Here is an 18,121-nt window from a genome sequence, read left to right as displayed (position 1 = left end):
TAACTGATTTTTTGCAAGGTATTATTAAAACATTTGGAAGTCTTGCAACTATCTCCAACATAAGTAAGTCTGAATTTCTGCCATGGGGATAGATTTTGATCAGAATATTTATGCCTTTTATCAAGGGCTCATTTGCACATATGCTTTCAATTAGTCAAATAAAATGGTTTTTTTCCTATGAAAAAAAGGTAGAATGGTATCATAGCATTGCTATGTACAAAGAAACTAAGATAAATAATGTGCAAAGGACATACTCCATGATATGCTACAGCATTGTTTAGGAGACGCAAATCCAATCATGTCTTTTCACTGTTGTTCAAAACTCAGGTCTCAGATTCACTTCAGAATTCAATCCTCTGGGAAGACTCTATCAGCCTTTATTAAAACAGACTATCACGTGAGATGCATATATATTCAGTAAACCACAGAGCTGCCAGCAAGACAAAATTCAAAGACAAGTTAGAAGGGGCTTGGTGACTCCAGAGATTTGAAAACATCACAGACTTATAGCTGGAAGCAATCTCATAAGTCATTAAGTTCAACCCCCTTGCTATACAGATGAGTGCTGTAGCAAAGTAGGTGATAGTAATAATAATAATAATAATAATAATAATAATAAGCTAACATTTGTATGGTGCTTGCTATGTGCCAATTATTGTGCTAAGCATACAGGTGAAGAAACTGAGGGAGACAAAAGTTAAGTGACTTGCCCAGGGTCACATAATTAGCAGGTGTCTGAGGCTGGATCTTCCTGATTCTAAGTCCACTGCACCTTGCTGTAGGTGGCAAGGCCCAAGGGTACTCAAGGTAAAATGGTAGGGCAGATGGTAATAATTTTATCAGATTTTTTCTGAAATAATAAAAGCTAGCATTTATACAGTATTTTAAGGCTCGCAAAGTGCTTTATATAAGTTATCTCATTATATAAGTTATCCTCAAAGCAGCTCCGTGATTTAGATGCTATCATTATCACCATTTTACAGAAATTGAGGAACAGAGAGGTTGAACAACTTTCCCAGGGTCTCACAGCTAGTATGGGATTTGAACTCAGGTCTTCTAGAGAGGCTCCATGTCCAGCACTCTTTCCAGTATGCCACCTAGCTGCCTCCATCCGCTAAAGTCTTACTCCAAGGCTATATCATAGTACAGATATAATGTTTGATTCTTAAAGGGCATGTCAGTGAAACATCAAACTCCTAAAGGTCCATCTGGTGTCAGATTCTCTGCCTGTCATTTGAGAGTGAACCTCTTTAGCTTTGGAGAGGCTCGGGCAGACTGGCTACCATGAATTTATTTTGGTTGCATTAGCTCATGAAACCATTTTTACCTGAGGCTTGATACAGAGTGTAACCCGTGAATGAACTCATACCTGCTTGGGGTATTGACATTAGTACTTCTACATTCTGGGGGTGGGGGGGGGCAACAAATAACACTAAACCCCGGTCATGTCTCTGTCTCTACAGCAATCCTAAGTGTGAGTTAAAAAGACCCTCTTTTACTAGTACTTATCTTCCCACATCATACCTGCCCCTTGGTTTTAGTAGCACTAAATTAGCTTGTCATTTTGTAGAAGAAAGACCTTTGGTCTTGACAAACTCAAGTTTAGGGGCAGTTAAGTGGCACAGTAGATACAGCACCAGGCCTGGATTCAAGAAGATCTGAGTTCAAATCTAACCTCAGACGAGCTTCGTGACCCTGGGCAAGTCACTTGACCCCTTTTTGCCTCAGTGTCCTCATCTGTAAAAAATAATATTACTTAACTTTCAGAGTTGTTGTGAGGATCAAATGAGATGATCATTGTAAAGAGCTTAGCACTGTGCTAAATGTTAGCTATTATTATTACTAACTAAATGCTTGTATTTCCATAGACAAAGGAGCATAAAACACAGGCTAAAAACCAGATTTTCTTGTTATCATTTGGGCCATCAGGCAGGAATTCATTCTCTTTCTCTCTCTCTCTCTCTCTCTCATACACACACACACACACACACACACACACTTTTTTGCAGAGGCCTCTACTCCTCCTGTAAATGGAACCAAATGGGAGATACCCTGAGGAATGCTTTTAAAACAGACTTATCTTTGCTAGTAGACACCTGCTTTTTATGTCTGTCTCACGGTAAGTATAGCATGCTCTAGTTTACTTACTGACCATGAGTTCATTATAAATGCCTTCTGAGTAGAAGGATTCTGAAGGAGACACTGTCCAGTTGGAAAAGCTTCAAGGCAAAAGTCTTTTTAAGTCTGCCAACCTGACCGGTATCATTTCAAAACACCCTACTTCAATTCTCTCCATAGAATTGCAAAGGGAATCCTACCAGCACTTCAGAAAACTGATACTGTATTGTTTCTCTGGAGAGGATTAAAATGGACAAACTCCATGCAAGAGCCTCAGAACTACCACTTCCTCTACTGAAGAACAATGCCCGCTTCCCCCCCCTTCCCCGACACTCCCTTCCACCCATCTCTCTGCAAAGAACTGCAGGTTGGAGAGGGAGTTTAATATACCAGTCCTACATTCAGAATTGCACACCCTGCTATTCTCTACAATACCAAGCAACTGAGCTTTCACACCCACATATCCTGTACCTCATGCAATTACCTTCAACAACTGAGTTGGAAATTAAAATTATTTGGTTCCTAAGGACAATGTGAGGAGAGTGACATTTAACTCCCTGACAGGCCCAGGTATATTCACAGTGGGGGAAAAAAACAGCATTGGGAATATATTGCCAAAGCTCTATTTTACTGGTAATTTGACTATGTTCAAGGATGCTTTTTTTTAAAATATAATTTTTAAGTAGCAATTCATCCCACGGCGGGGAGGGGGAGGGACGTGGCATGTTGTACCATTCCTCCTCTTCCTTCCTGGATAACTACCAAGCACTCGGGGAGCCAAGTGTGTGGTATGATCTTTACAGCAGTAAAGTCAACAGCTGGCTTTTTGGCATGCTGCAATGAAGGCACTGAAGCGAACCAAACCATCACATGGCCAAGTTACTAATTTTGTATCTTTATGGCTCTGAAGTCAAATTCCTCTCTGGTACATTAAATGCCAAGCACATGAAATCTGGTTGAGATAAGGCAGTAGAAGTCTTTTATTTTTGTTGTGGTGTTATTGTTAGGCTACTACATAGATGCAACAAACAACAAAAAAAAAATCAATACAGCATGGCAACTGCACCTGGCAGCTTGTTTCGGGGATAGAAACTCAGTCTAAACAAACACTGCTGTGCATTAGAATCTAGCCCACAGATGCATGAGGTAACCATAAATCCTATAAAGGGCAAAGGGAAAACATGGAAGCAAAAGACCTTCAGAAGAAAGGAGAAATAGAAAAGAAGAGAATTCATAGGACCATAGGAGTGCAGATTTAGAGCAGGAAGGATCTTAAAAGTAATCTATTCTACCCTCTACAGACAACTGGGTGGTACAGTGCACCAGTTCTGGAGTCAGGAAGACTCATCTTCCTGAGTTCAAATCCAATCTCAGACACTTAGTAGCTATGTGATCCTTGGCAGGTCACTTAACCCTGTTTGTCTCAGTTTCCTCATCTGTAAAATAAGCTTGAGAAGGAAATGCCAAACCACTCTAGTATCTACCACAAAACCCCCAAAAATGGAATCACGAAGAAGAGTTGGACACAACTGGACAACAACATTCTGACTTCCTCATTTTACAGGTGAGGAAACTGAGGCCCAGAGAGGTTATGACTTGCCTAAAGTCACATAGAGAGTATTGGAAGCAGGATTTGAACTCAGGTCTTCTAACTTTAGAATAAGTGCCTTGAAAAGAGTGTTGGATATTATGTCAAAGAAATTGTATTTCAAAGCCTGCCTCTCTCCATTGTGTGACCTTGGACAAGTCATTTAATCTCTCTGGGCCTCAGTATCCTCCTGTCTACAATGAATGAGTTAGACTAGACAATCTCTAAAGTTCTTTCTATCTCTTAAGTCCTGTGATCTTAAACCATTACCGAACTACTAGATTAAAAGCCCTAATGACACACTCTTAAATTTCTTTCTAGGATCTTACAAATAAATAAATTATTCCTTGATCATCTGCTGTGTCCATTATAGGCAATGGAGAAACACTAGCAGCTTTTCTAGTAAATACAGGCATAAATCAAGGATCTTTTTTTTCTATTTTGCTGCTATCATTTGACATAGTTCTACAAATGCCAGCAATGGGAATAAAACAAGAAAAAGAAATTAAGGGCTTAAAGACAGGTAAAGAGGAGACAAGACTATCCCTATTTGCTATTGAGATGATCAGATTCACTTAGAAAATCCAAGAGAATCAGCCAAGAAACCAATTGGAACAATAGCTTCAGTAAAGTTTCAGCCTACAAAATAAGCCTTCAAAAATCAATGGCATTTCTATATGATAACAACAAAGTCCATGAAGTGATCATGAAAAAGGAAGTCCCATTTAAAATAACCACCAGGGGGCAGCTAGGTGGTGCAGTGTATAGAGCTCTGGCCTAGGAGGCAGGAGGACCTGAGTTCAAATCCAGCCTTAGACACTTAATACTTACTAGCTGTGTGACACTGGTCAAGTCACTCAACCCCAATTGCCTCACCAAAAAAAAAAATTAAAATACAATAAAATAACCACCAGATGCATGAAATATGTGGGATCTGCTTATCTACTATACAAGTTATAAATCCATAACTTGCATAGTATGGATTGTCCTTGTCAAATTAATAGGAAATAGACTTTAAACACTTAGTATAATCATGGAGGAGAGATCAACAAGGAGTTCTCCTTTTAAATGACTTTGGGAAATGAAGGAATGAGGAAAGAGGAGGAGAATTATTTGCAGAGTAGTCTTCACTTTTTTTTTATGACCGATTACTTTCCACAGGAGGAGACATACACTATGATTAAATTGGCTATTTATTTGCAGAAAATTCTGAGCCTGAAACACCTGGAAAGGAAGTACAGCAAACAGAAATAATACTCAGCAGACAAATTATTCCATGTGAATTCTCATTTACATGCAGGGTTTGCCTCAAAAATCAAGATAATTTTTTTGCTTCTTCAGTCACCAAATTGGGTTAATGCCTAAAGCATCATGATCAAAAAGCCAAATGATTTATTTCTCAACAAACATAAGTAGGATGGTGTAATATGTTAAGCAGTCCAACATGTAACTTACTAACTTATATCATTTCAAATTAACTTCACAATTGATTCTTTCTACACTGTTCCAAACCAAGATTTTCCTTATCCCCTCAGCATTCTTTTCCCCCTCAGATTTTCCTATAGCCCTCATTGCCCCATATCATATCCTCTCATATTATAATTAGTCATGAACAGGATATATGTGCCTCTTCCCCTAGCAGAATTTAAAATCCTGCATAACTAGGATATAGTGTCATCTATCTATCTACCTACCTAACTATTTATCTGTCTACCTATATATTTTAGTTTGTAACCCAATACTTAACACACACAGACCCCTGAACATTTGCACGCAAGCATTAGGAGGCTGGGAAGGAGAATCTTGAAGCAGAATGAGACAAGATCATTACTTAACAGAGTAAGCTGGTTAGGTCAAGTCTTTTTCTAAAATATAAGGAAGCTGTCCCCAAGACTTGATTGGCCAAGGGGATCCAGGTTCAAACCCAGTTAATCTCTATTGGAACAGTTTCCTGGTGGCCTCTGACAATGTTGACATGGTTTTCTGGTCACATAAGGACAAAAAAAAAAAGACCTGCCCTCAGGAAGTCAGATCCCTTTAGACTTGCTGGATATACTAAGAATTTCAATACAGAAGTAAAGATATGTCATGTTTGGAGATGCCTACAAGACACACAATTTGAACTGTCTGGACTTAATATAGATAGATGATAATTATCTACAAAGATGATGATAATGCATTTATATATCACTCTAAGGTGTGCAAAGCACTTTATAAACATCCCATTTTATCCTCTCAACAGCTCTGGGAGGTAGTGTTATTATCACCCCATTTTATGAAGGAAGAAACCAAGGCAGATAGATGTTAAATAACTTGCTCAAGGTCACAGAGATAGTGAGTGCGAGGCCAGATTTGTATTCCTGACTCTACCTACTACAAAGTGGAATAGAGTGCTGGGTCTGTTGCTGCTGTTCATCCTTCATTCTCAAAGAGCACCCATGAAGTCACAGGAGTGATGTCTTGACCTGCATGCTTTGGATTTAAGTGAGGCAGGGCTGCATAAAGTTATCAGCCTCACTCTCTCCTCCATAGTCATCTAACTCCAGTGGCAAGTCAAAAGTCAAGATGACTGGTGATGGCTCCTGTGCTGGGCCTGAAGTCAGGAAGACTCATCGTTGTGAGTTCAAATCTGGCCTTAGACACTTACTAGCTGTGTAACCCTGGGCAAGTCACTTAACCCAGTTTGCCTCCATATTTCATCTAAATGCATTGTTGGTGGAGTTGTGAAATGATCCAACCATTTTGGAGAGCAATTTGGGAATATGCCCGAAGGGCTATAAAAATGTGCATGCCCTTTGACCCAGCAATAGCACTTCTAGGGCTATATCCCAAAGAGATCATACAAATGTACAAAAAAGTACAAAAATATTTATAGCAGCCCTTTTTATGGTGGCAAAGAATTGGAAATTGAGGGAATGCCCATCAATTGGGGAATGGCTGAACAGGCTGTGATATGTAAATGTAATGGAATACTATTGTGCTATAAGAAATGATGAGCAGGCAGACGTCAGAAAAACCTTGCAAGACTTGTATGGACTGATGCTGAGTGAAGTAAGCAGAACCAGGAGAACATTGTACACAATAACAGCCATGTTATGTGATGACTAACATTGATAGACTTAGCCCTTTTTAGCAATGCAAAGATCTAAGACATCTCTAAAGGTCTCATGATGGAAAATGCTATTCATATCCAGAGAAAGAACTATGGAGTTTGAATGTAGGTCAAAGCATACTATTTGCTATTTTTTTCCTTCTGTTTTGTTTTCTCTTTCTTGTGGTTCCTCCTATTGGTCGTAATTCTTCCTTACAACATGACTAATGTGAAAATATGTTTAATCAGAATTATATATATATATATATATATATATATATATATATATATAGCCTATATCAAACTGCACACCATCTTGGGGAGAGGGGAGAGAGGGGGAGAAAAATTTAAAACTCAAAAGTTTATGGAAGTTATTGTTAATAAATTGAAATAAATTAATTTTTAAAAATGAGCTAGAGGGGCAGCTAGGTGGTGCAGTGGATAGAGCACCAGCCCTGGAGTCAGGAGGACCTGAGTTCAAAGCTGGCCTCAGACACATAACACTTAACTAGCTGTGTGACCCTGGGCAAGTCACTTAACCCCATTGCCTTAAAAAAAATGAGCTAGAGAGGGAACAGCGTCTTTGCCAAGAAAACTAGAAATGTAGTCACAAAGAGTCAGACGTGACTGAAATGATCCAACAACAGGAACATTTCTGACAGTATCTACTGTACCACCTAGCTGCTGAATTAAACTCCTGACAAGGTCACCAAGTGGGAGCATGCAGATAGAGAAGGGGGCTGAGGACAGCGTCTTGGGTTACACCCATATCAAAGGAGTATAATGTGGATGATAAATTTGTAAGAATTGTGTCAAGAACATAGACCCAACTGAACTGAGGCTGATGAGTAATATCAGGGTAAGTGAGAGAGTTTTTATATATTCTATTGGGAAAAGAGGAGGGGTGGATGGGCTGATGATAACAGATTTCAGTGAGAAGACTGAATTATTCAATTTTTAAATTTCTATTTGTATTTTGTTTCTGTTTTTGAGAATAGAACAGAATAAAAATTGTTAGCAAGGAACGGAAACCGAAGTGAGAAGTCAGTCAGAAAGCATCTGGCAAACTCCTGTGACTTCAAGTGCCCAGGCCCAGATATTGTTCAGTTGTTTCAGTTGTCTCCAAATTTTCTTTTCTTGGTAAAGATACTAAAGTGATTTGCCATTTCCTTCTTTAGCTCATTTTACAAAGAAGCAAACTGAAGCAAAGATGGCTAAGTGACTTGTGCAGGGTCCCACAGCTAGTAAGTGTCTGAGGTCAGATTTGAACTCTGGAAGATGAATCTTCCTAACTCCAGGCCTGGCACTCTACCCACTTTGCCACCTTGCTGCTTCCAGGCCCAGACATACTACATCCTAATATACTGAAAGGACTGGCAGATGTGGTTGCAGAGTTTCTATCAGTAATCTCTGAAATATCTTGGAAAAATGTGTGTGTGTGTGTGTGTGTGTGTGTGTGTGTGTGTGTGTGTGTGTGTGTGCATCAGAGAGAGAGAGAGAGAGAGAGAGAGAGAGACAGAGAGACAGAGAGAGAGAGAGGAGCGTAGAATTTGCAAACTACAAACCAATGAACTTGATATCAATTCCTGCCAAAGTTACAGATCATATCATTAAAAGAGTCATCTAGCAGCATTTAGAAAGGGAAGCAGTGATAAATAAAAACAGCATACTTTTTATTATGTTTTTGGTATTTTGAAATTAGTTTATTTCGATTTGTCAACAATCACTTCCATAAGCTTTTGAGTTTAAAATTTTTCTCCCCCTCCCTTTCCCCCCTCCCTCCCCAAGACAGCACTCAATCTGATATAGGCTATACATATACATTCCTATTAAACATATTTTCACATTACTGATGTTGTAAGAAAGAATTAGAACCAATAGGAGGAACCACCAGAAAGAGGAAACAAAACAAAACAGAAGAAAAAAAGTAGCAAATAGTATGTTTCGATCTGCATTCAAACTCCATAGTTCTTTCTTTGGACGTGGATAGCATTTTCCATCATGAGACCTTTAGAGATGTCTTAGATCCTTGCATTGCTGAGAATGGCTAAGTCTATCAAAGTTAGTCATCGTACAACGTGGCTGTAACTGTATACGATGTTCTCCGGGTTCTGCTCACTTCACTCAGCATCAGTTCATACAAGTCTTTCCAGGTTTTTCTGAAGTCTGCCTGCTCATCGTTTCTTATAACACAATAGGATTCCATTACATTCACATACCACAACTTGTTCAGCCATTCCCCAAAAAGCAGCATATCTTTAAGACTAGTCATTCCCAACTAGGTGCTTTTCTTTACTTTATTCATCCACTGCACGCCTTTTGGACTTGCTTGATCTCTCTATCATACTTGATACCTTGCCTTTCCGTTTTCCCCACCCCCTCCATTTTTCAGCTTTCTATGGTGTGTTGTCTTCACCCATTATACTTCAACATAAGATCTTTGAGGGCAGAAACTGTCTTTCTTTTTTCTTATTTGTATCTTAAGGACTTCAGCACAGCACCTGGCACATAGTAGCACTTAATAAATGTTTATTGACTGACTGACAGAATAACTAGATTGGTAGATCAGAGAAATACTGTAGCTATATTTCAGCCAAACATTCAACGAAGTATCTTGTGCTATTTTTATGGAGGAGGTAAAGATATATGAGCTAAATTCTAGTAAAGTTATGTGAATTTGGAACTGATTCAATAACCGTACCCAAAGATTAGTTATTAATGGATCTCTGTTATCTTGGAGAGGTCACAAGTGGAGCCTCCCTGGGATCTGCGCTTGGTCCTGTGCAGTCAACATTGTGATTAGTCATTAAGTATTTATTAAGCACTTCCTAGTCACTGTGCAACATGCTGGGGATGTGGAGAAAGACAAAACAGGGCCCTAATCTCAAGGAACTCGCAGTCCAAAGGGAGAAACACTATAAAAACAACTACTTATAAACAAGCTATATGCAGGATCGGAGTTAATCAATGGGAGGGTGGGGGGATTAGCATTAAGGAAAATTAGGAAAGGCTTCTTGTAGAAGATGCAACTTTATTTGAGACTTGAAAGAAACCAGGGAAGTCTGGAGGCTGAGATGAGGAGCAGAGAGTTCTATGCATGAAGGACAATCAGTGAAACCGACCAGTGTCAAAAGATGGAGGGTCTAGTTTGTGGAAGAGGAAGGAGGCCTGTGTCACTGGATGTCAGAGTACCTGGGCCTGACAGGTGTCAGAAGACTGGGAATGTAGGAAGAGGCCTCCAAGGGATGAGAAATGCCTTAGATAAAAGCATTGATATTATACTTGTCAAATCTGCAGCTGATATGAAGATTTAAGGGACATAAAAAACATTAGAAGACAGAGTCCATATCAAAAATATCATGACAAGATAGAACATAACAGGCCAAATGTAGAAAAGAAAAAAAAGAAATTTAATATGGACAAATACAAAGTTCATCTTTATAAGTATAAAGTGGAAGAGACATAGCTAGATAATAATTTCTGTAAAAGACAATCTGGAGAGTTGGGTATACTTTGAGCCAAATACAAATCAACAGTGACATGGGAGTTAAAAAATGTAAGGCTATCCTAGACATCATGAATAGAATGCAGAACAAATTCCTCCTGTGCCCTGGTTCAGCCACATCTAGAGTACTGCGTTCAGTTTTAGATTCTGCATTTTAAGAAAGACATGGACAAGAGAGCCTATCTGAAAGACAGTAGCTAAGATGGAGAACTGACTGGAAAACATGTTATCCAAGGATCAGTTACAGGATTAGGAGCTGTCTGGCAGCTAGGTAGCACAGTGGATAGAGCCTTGGAGTCAGGAGGATCTGAGTTCAAATCTGGCTTCAGACCAAATACTTGACACTTACTAGCTGTGTGATCCTGGGCAAGTCACTTAACCCCAATTGCTTCACACACAAAAAAAGGATTAGGAATTGTTTAACCTAGTTAAGAGAGAAGATTTAGGGGAGATTTGACAGCTGTCTTCAAGTAGTTAAAAGCTGGTTAGGCAGAAGAAGGATTGAATTTGTTTTAATTAGCATCTAGGTTGCACAGTGGTTAGAGCACTGGGCCTGGAGTCAGAAAAATCTACTTTGTGTCCTCCAGCAGTGGAGAATATCAGCAGCTATGAAAGAAAAACAGCCCTGGAAAGAAAATAATTCCTTTCTTTTCACAGTTGGGATGAGGGAATTTGTCTCTCTTCCCCTCTCCACTGGCCATAACATTTCTTACAGGAACTAGTTGCTCCAGTAAGGGATATCACACACAGCAGAAAGTAGGCCTAGTCAGAATGGAGGCAGGAGGCAACTGTGAGAAATGTGACTTCTTGTGATAGAGAAGAGAGCTAACCTTGGCCATCAGGAGTCGAGCTTCTGTGATGAACAGACCCATGGAGCCAAGCTGAATGAGCAGCCCAGCAGAGACACTGGGCCTAGGGGGTTAATATGAGAATACCATGAGAAGATAAAGAAAATTGGGGCCCTATACTACCAGAAACATGAGTTTCCTGGACCATGTGTGTACCCTAACTGTGCATCTACTCTTCTCACTGATGTTTGTGGTTATTGGAGAGTGGGTTTATGAAGGGAATCTTTTATAATAACTATTCTTAGGATAATCAGTAAATGCCTTTACTTGGAGCTAATTGTACCATTAAACACACTGATGGGGGCCCATGTACTATCGTTTTAGAAATTAAGACCCACAGAGTGTCTTGAGCTTAGGAACAGTCATATCCTCCCAGCTCGTGTGTGTGTGTGTGTGTGTGTGTGTGCGCACACACATACACATACACACACACACCAGGGATCCAATATGTTAGTATGAATTGATTGGTGTAACCTCAGATGAGATGCTACATGTAATCAAGGAAAGTTCAAACCTAGAATGCAAGAGTAAAAGTTAGCTATTAACAGTGAAAAAACAAACTTATAAGGTCATAGTATCTAGACCTAGAACTAGATAAGTAATCTCAGAAGCTACCTAATCTAATTCCATTCTAAAGATGAGGAAACTGAGTCCAGATTTGCCTAAGATCACACAGGTAGTAAAAATTAGAGGTGGGATTTGAACCTAGGTTCTCTGACTCCAGTTCCAGTGTTCTTTCCATGATACAGTGCTGCCTTCCTTATTGAAATAGACTATAAGCTAGTCATATACGAGTAGGGCAGCTAAGTGAAGCAGTGGATAGAGTGCCTGGCCTGGAGTCAGGAAGATATCTTTCTGAGTTCAAATCAGGCTTTAGACATTTACTAGCTGTGTGACCCTGGGCAAGTCACTTAACCCTTTTGCCTCAGTTTCCTCAACTGTAAAATGAGCTGGAGAAGGAAATAGCAAACCACTCTAAGTAATCTTTGCTGAGAAAATCCCAAATGGAGTCACACAGTTGCACGTGACCGAAACAACTAAACAACAACATCTGTGAATAAGGGAAGGTGGAAAGAGTTGGTGTTCATAGTAAGCCAAGAAGTTAATGAAGAAAGAATGGCAACATTATAGCGAGACTTTAAGGCCTGAGGCTCTTGTTTAAGCTGTTCTCTCTATCTGGAAAGCATTTCATATCCCCCAGAACCAGTTCCACCCATGGGAGTAAATTCCTACCCATCAAGACCCAGCCCAAATTCTCCATTCAATTCCATTCAACTCAAAAGTAAACATTCTTAAGCATTTAATTAGGTGCATAGCCCTATGCTAGCAAAGGGGACACAGAAATGGTTGCAGCCCCTGCATTAAAGTCTCACAGGGAACTACAACAAGTACACAGCTAAGTATAAGTGTAAAAGTTAGATTGTGACAAGGACAAAAGGAAGAGCCAGATAATGTGATCTTAGAGTGTGAAGAGGAAAAGATCATTTTTAACTGGGGGTGGAGGGGAGAAAATGAGATGTAACTTTGTAGAGGAAGATGACATCTGAAATATGCCTAAAAGCTTTTCTTGAAACACAAAACTGGCCCCTCATCTGAAGTCAATCAGTCAATAAACATTTATTAAGTACCTATTGTATGCCAGTTTCATATCATACTTTGTATTTCTCTCAATGCACTTTGATGGTTACTCATGTATGTACCTTGGTCTGCCTGCTTGACATTATGCCCATGAAAACAGGCATATCCTTTGAATGGACCATAGTTGTCTTGCATACTCTCTAAGTATTTCATAGTATCACAGTCTTAGAGCTGGGAAAGGACCTTAAGGCCATCACATTTAACCCTCTCATTTTATAAATTAGGAAACTGAGACCCGAAGACATTAAATGAATTGCCCAAGGTGTCATAAGGAGTAAATAGAAGAGCTTGGAATTGAACTCAAGTCCTCTGAACCCAAAGCTGGCACCCCTTCGACTTTATCAGGCTGAGCTAAATGGAATCAATTAAAGTCAAGGTAACTAGATTACTCCTCAGAGATCGAAATAAATTTCCAATTAATAAGAATATGTATGCTTCATGTCAGCCATCTTTAAAATGCCTGTTTCAATTGCAAAGGAAACAAATTGAGGGTATAGTCAGAAAAGAGTAAACCAGAATCATTATGGTACAGGTGCACGATCAGAAGTCAAGTTAACAAGCATTTATTAAGGATTTATTTTGTGCCAGGAGCTATGCTAAGTGCTGGGGATACCAAAACAAAATGGCACAAAAAAAAGCCATTTCTGCCCTCAAGGAGCTCTTAATGTGATGAAGACTAATAATATAAAGCAGCTATGTACATACAAGACATATTTAATAAACTGGAGGTACTCTCAGAGGCAAGGTACTGGCAGTAAGGGGGACCAGGAAAGGCCTGTTGTAGAATGTAGTATGTCAGCTGAGCCTTGAAAGCCGAATAGCACATATGTTGGGCTAAGGATAGTTCTGTAATGGGTCATTCAAATTTAATTATAACTGCTTAGGCTACAGGTAAACAACATTTTTTTTAAGAGTCAGGTCAAAACAAAATACTTCTGACTGGCTACTATTGTAATGTCCCCAAATACCTGTTCAATTCTAGATGCTATGCTGCTAGGTAGGTACTAGATATTATAGAAGTTAACAAAGTACTATTCTTTCCCTCAAGAAATATCATTCATATTTTCTTGCAATTCCTTGGAGTAGACCATGCAGAATTGTGAATAGCCATATTCACAATACAGGATTGCTCTCTGCATCAACTTTCATTTATGAAACCTCAGGCAGTAGCACTCTTGGTGAATTACGAGAACCTATGGGAATGAAGTCCATCACAGTACAACTCATGTTTGATAAATATGCTCTCCAAAGAGAATTGCTAGTGAGACAAAAGTCAATGGAGACAGTCATCATAGACTGGAGTAGGTCAGAGCATATTTCCAAAGGTGCCTTGTAATTATAATAGGTAGGTCCCTGTCTTCTCTGTGAACTCTGTTTCCAAACTATTTTATACTAGTTCAGTGCAGCTGTTTTGGGTAATTGTGTAATTCATGGCCTAAGCCCTCATCCAATAAAGCGTTTTCTATTACAAGACTATGGAAGAATAACCAATCCAATAGCAAAACCATTTAAGACACTAAAACAATATAAAGAAGTAATAGAACCATTCCCTGCTCCCTATATACCATTAGATGTAATCTGCTACCCTGTCAATCCCCTTCTTTCCTTAACATATTCTCAATAGACAACATGAAGAATTCTTAAATTTGCTTAAGATTCTTAGCTTGGTTCTCTAGGCAGCAGGACTCTTCCAGGACTGAAGGAAGCCATGGCCACAGTATAACATGTATACTACCCCTTCCAACCTTTTACCCCAACTGTAGCCCTCAGTGTGCCTTTCCAAACTCAAGAACATCCTAATACTTCCCAGATGGTGAGTCCATTCACCTCTCTATGCTGTTCCTCCTATCTCATTTCCTTTTCTTTGATCCCTTTAGCTCTTCCTCTCTTTTCTCTTTCTTTTTCAAGTTTACACCACCTGACAGTCACCAGATCCAGGTGAAAAACTCCTCCAGGAACCTGATGACCTGGACCTTTCTCCAATAAACAGTAATTAGCTCATCATTGTGGGCCTGAAACTTCTGTGAGAGCTCACATCAAAATCTGAGAAATTCACATCCATATTACATAAGCAAGAATCAGTATAAAAAGGTATCATCCTGGAAATGTAAGATTAGAAAGAAAGAAGATAATGGGATCACAGATTCAGAGCTAAAAGTCACTTTAGAACTCATATAGTCCTACTTTTTTCTTTTAAAGGTTAAGTAATTTGGCCAAGGTCCCATAGGTAGGGAGTGACAGAGCTTGAATTTGAAGCCAGATCTTATAATTCCAAACGAAGAGTTCTTTCCATTGATTATACCATACTGCATTGGTACTTAAATCATAGTACACGAGCACACACAGAAGCCTCCAATGCATTAGGAATTTCTTTGGACAATTAATTTATGGGAACAAGAATCATATGGGATGAGAAGGTGTGGATGCATTGCTAACTGCACCAATGTAAGTAGTACCATGAGATCATGTGTCCATTGAAGTTCATGAAGGATAGTGTTTTCCCTTGAGATTCAGCAGGACACATTGAATAAACTCTAAAAATAAAGACCGCTTGCTAGAAAAGAAAGATGCACTATGAGAATTTAAGCCTAGAAAAACCCCATCCCCGCTTAATTATGTCTACATGTATTCCTACTCCTTGGAAAAAAAGATGATCTCTAAAGATATTTTCTTCATATTCACATACTCCTGAAATACTTTATACTTACTCCAAAATGCTTGTCATAAAGATACTTGTTATGGAGGCAGGAAAAGGTTGAGATGGAGATAAAATATTGGAACACCTAGCACAGTCTCAAAAAAAAAAGTGCATTCCAGAGGGGTCTTCTGAAACACTGATCACATGACAAATAAACCACAATCACCACACACCCCCAACCACTACTTTCAAACAGTCAGGAGCTTTGTCTGGGACTCCGAGAGGAGACAGAGAGAGGCAAGAGAGAGAGAGACCAAGACTGAAAGAGAAAAATCAGCTATTTCACTACATGTAACAAAATTCTCTTCAACTTTGTTCATGTCCTTAACAGGCAAGGTTTGCAGCTGAAATTTGGCAACCTGTAGAGTAACAGTTCTCAAACTTTTTGGTTTCAGGAGCCCTTTACACTTTTAAAAAATTGGAGGATGCCTTTAAAGTCTTAAAAATTATTGAGGACCCCAAAGAGCTTTTGTTTATATGAGTTATAGCTCTCCATATTTAGCATATTTAAAATTAAAACTGATAAATTTTTACTATAGTAATTTGTTTTAAAATAATAATAAATCCATTACATGTTATCATAAATAACATTTTTATGAAAAATAGCTATATTTTCAAAAACAAAAATTTAGTGAGAGTGTGGCATTGTTTTACATATTTTTGCAAATCTCTTTAATGCCTGGCTTAATAGATGACAGATGAATTCTCTACTTTGCTTCTGCATTCAATCTATTATGATAAGTTATTTTAGTTGAAGTATATGAAGAAAATCCAGCCACAGATTTTTGCACAGATAAGTAGAATTGGCAAGGCCAGGAAGTTAGGATAAACTCAGGGCAGGCAGTTACTTTATTCTACTGGGCAAATAACTTCTCAGTAATATGAAAATAATTTTGATTTCCTGGACTCCTTGAAAAAGTCTCAGGACCACACTTTGTGAACTGCTACTGTAAAGCAAACTTAGGCTAAGGAGGAAAAACAAGGTGCTAGGCCTTTCTCTCTCCTCTCTCTCTGTGTCTCTCTCTTTCTGTCTGTCTCTACCTCTCTGTCTCTGTCTCTCTGTCTCTCTCTCTCTCTGTCTCTCTCTCTCTCTGTCTCTCTCTCTCTCTCTCTCTCTCTCTCTCTCTCTCTCTCTCTCTCTCTCTCTCTCTCTCTCGCTCTCTGTCTCTCTCTCTCTTTCAGTATCAAGCCACATCTGGAGCTGCTATAGAGACAGGGAGGATACTGGATAGGTTGACATTGTCACTGTTTCTTTCTTAGACATGGTAATTTAGTGACCCCTACCCCCGCCAAAAGGTTCAGTTGCTCTCCCTTCGCCAGTCACTGACCTTTTTGTGACTGCTCCCTCCTGGGGGGCAGCAGCCCAGCTCCGCCTCCCCTCGACGGCTACTCCTTAAGTAGGTCACCTGCCTCCTGCTGGCAGCTGGGGGCCGGGAGTGGCCCGGTGGCAGGTGCACCCCGGGAGGCGGGTGCACCCCTGGCAGCGGCTGCTGCAGCGCAGGGGCATCTAGCCAGCCCGACGGGGAGCTACTCGAGAGCAGTCCGGCCTGCACTTCGCTGTCCCTTGAGGACCAGGAGCGCCTGAGCTCCAGGGTGAGCTGCAGGCAGAAGAGGAGCGCGGCAGAGAGCAGGCACAGGCGGAAGGCACAACATCTCCACAGCGGTTTCTCCTTGGCCATCCTGCGTTGCCGGGCTGGGCCCTTGCTATGGAGGGTGCTCAGAGCCCCATGTGTGGAGGAGTGGGGAAGCTCGCCCTCCTGGGACCTGGAGCTGCAGCAGGGATTACCCCCATCCCTGGGCTGCGCGAGCTCCTTCCTTCCCTTCCTTTCTCCTTTCTTCCCTCCCTTGGAAGGCAAGGCGAGCCTACAGGGCAGGCAGACAGGCAGGAAGGCAGCAGACTGGAGCTCCGGGATGGCTGAGGGAGGAAACGAGGGATCTGGAAAGGGAACCCTAGCTCGCTGGCTGCAAAGTTTGGAAACTCCCCTCGGCCGGCACAGGACACAGGTCAGACCCGCCTTCCTTCCTTACAGTCAATGGGAACCTTTGCGTAACTTTAGCTGGAGGCCCCGATGGTCAGTCAGCTCGAAACTTGGGGCTGCACAGACAGAGGGTGGCGGGCAAGCGGGATGAGGCAGGGGGCGGGAGGTGAAAGCCCAGGGATGCAAATCAAGTTGGGGTCCTCACTAAGACTTGGAGTGTTGGACTGCCCCCGGAGCTGCAGGACACCGCCTGCCTGCCCATTGTCCCAAGGGCCCCTCACCCCAGTGGTACCTGAGCCTCATCGGGGGGAGGGGAGGGCAGGGGGCGCCTCGGAGAGATCGAGGCAGTGCTTTTCTCCAGTCCTAGATCAAGCTAGAGATATAGAGACCTTTCTACCAACTCAAAGGTACACTCGTAATTAGATCCTACAATGTAATGGTCTATATTGTTGTTGGAAAAATGAGAAGCTGAATGGTGTAGTGGCCAGGGAACTTAACTTCAGGTCACAAAGATCTGGATTCAAGTCCCATATTCAATATGCTGGCTGTGTAATCTTGGACAAATCATGGAACTTCTCAGTGCCTCCCTCCATTCTCTCAGACTACAAATTACAAATCAGCTGCCAGTCTTCATCCAATAGAGCAGAAAAATCATA

At 40.6% G+C, this 18,121-nt stretch overlaps 1 protein-coding gene across 2 annotated transcripts in view; it reads right to left on the bottom strand.

Moving 5' to 3' along the window:
• Positions 1 to 17,505, bottom strand: part of METTL24 (methyltransferase like 24) — a 207,670-nt gene extending 190,165 nt beyond the window's left edge. Inside the window, exon 1 of one of the 2 annotated variants that reach the window (XM_021008076.2) lies at positions 16,815 to 17,505. In XM_021008076.2, coding sequence (XP_020863735.1) covers positions 16,815 to 17,165 — 351 coding nt within the window. In that variant the 5' untranslated portion in view covers positions 17,166 to 17,505. The remainder of the gene's footprint in view (positions 1 to 16,814) is intronic. The other variant, XM_021008073.2, reaches the window with a different exon arrangement.
• Between the last annotated feature and the right edge of the window lie 616 nt (positions 17,506 to 18,121).

The sequence above is a fragment of the Phascolarctos cinereus genome, unplaced genomic scaffold (genome assembly GCF_003287225.1).
Source record: "Phascolarctos cinereus isolate Bilbo 61053 unplaced genomic scaffold, phaCin_HiC Scaffold_5;HRSCAF=322, whole genome shotgun sequence".
Lineage (NCBI taxonomy): Eukaryota > Metazoa > Chordata > Mammalia > Diprotodontia > Phascolarctidae > Phascolarctos > Phascolarctos cinereus.
Note: the sequence above shows the minus strand (reverse complement) of the source record. Positions and strands in the feature narration are given on the sequence as shown.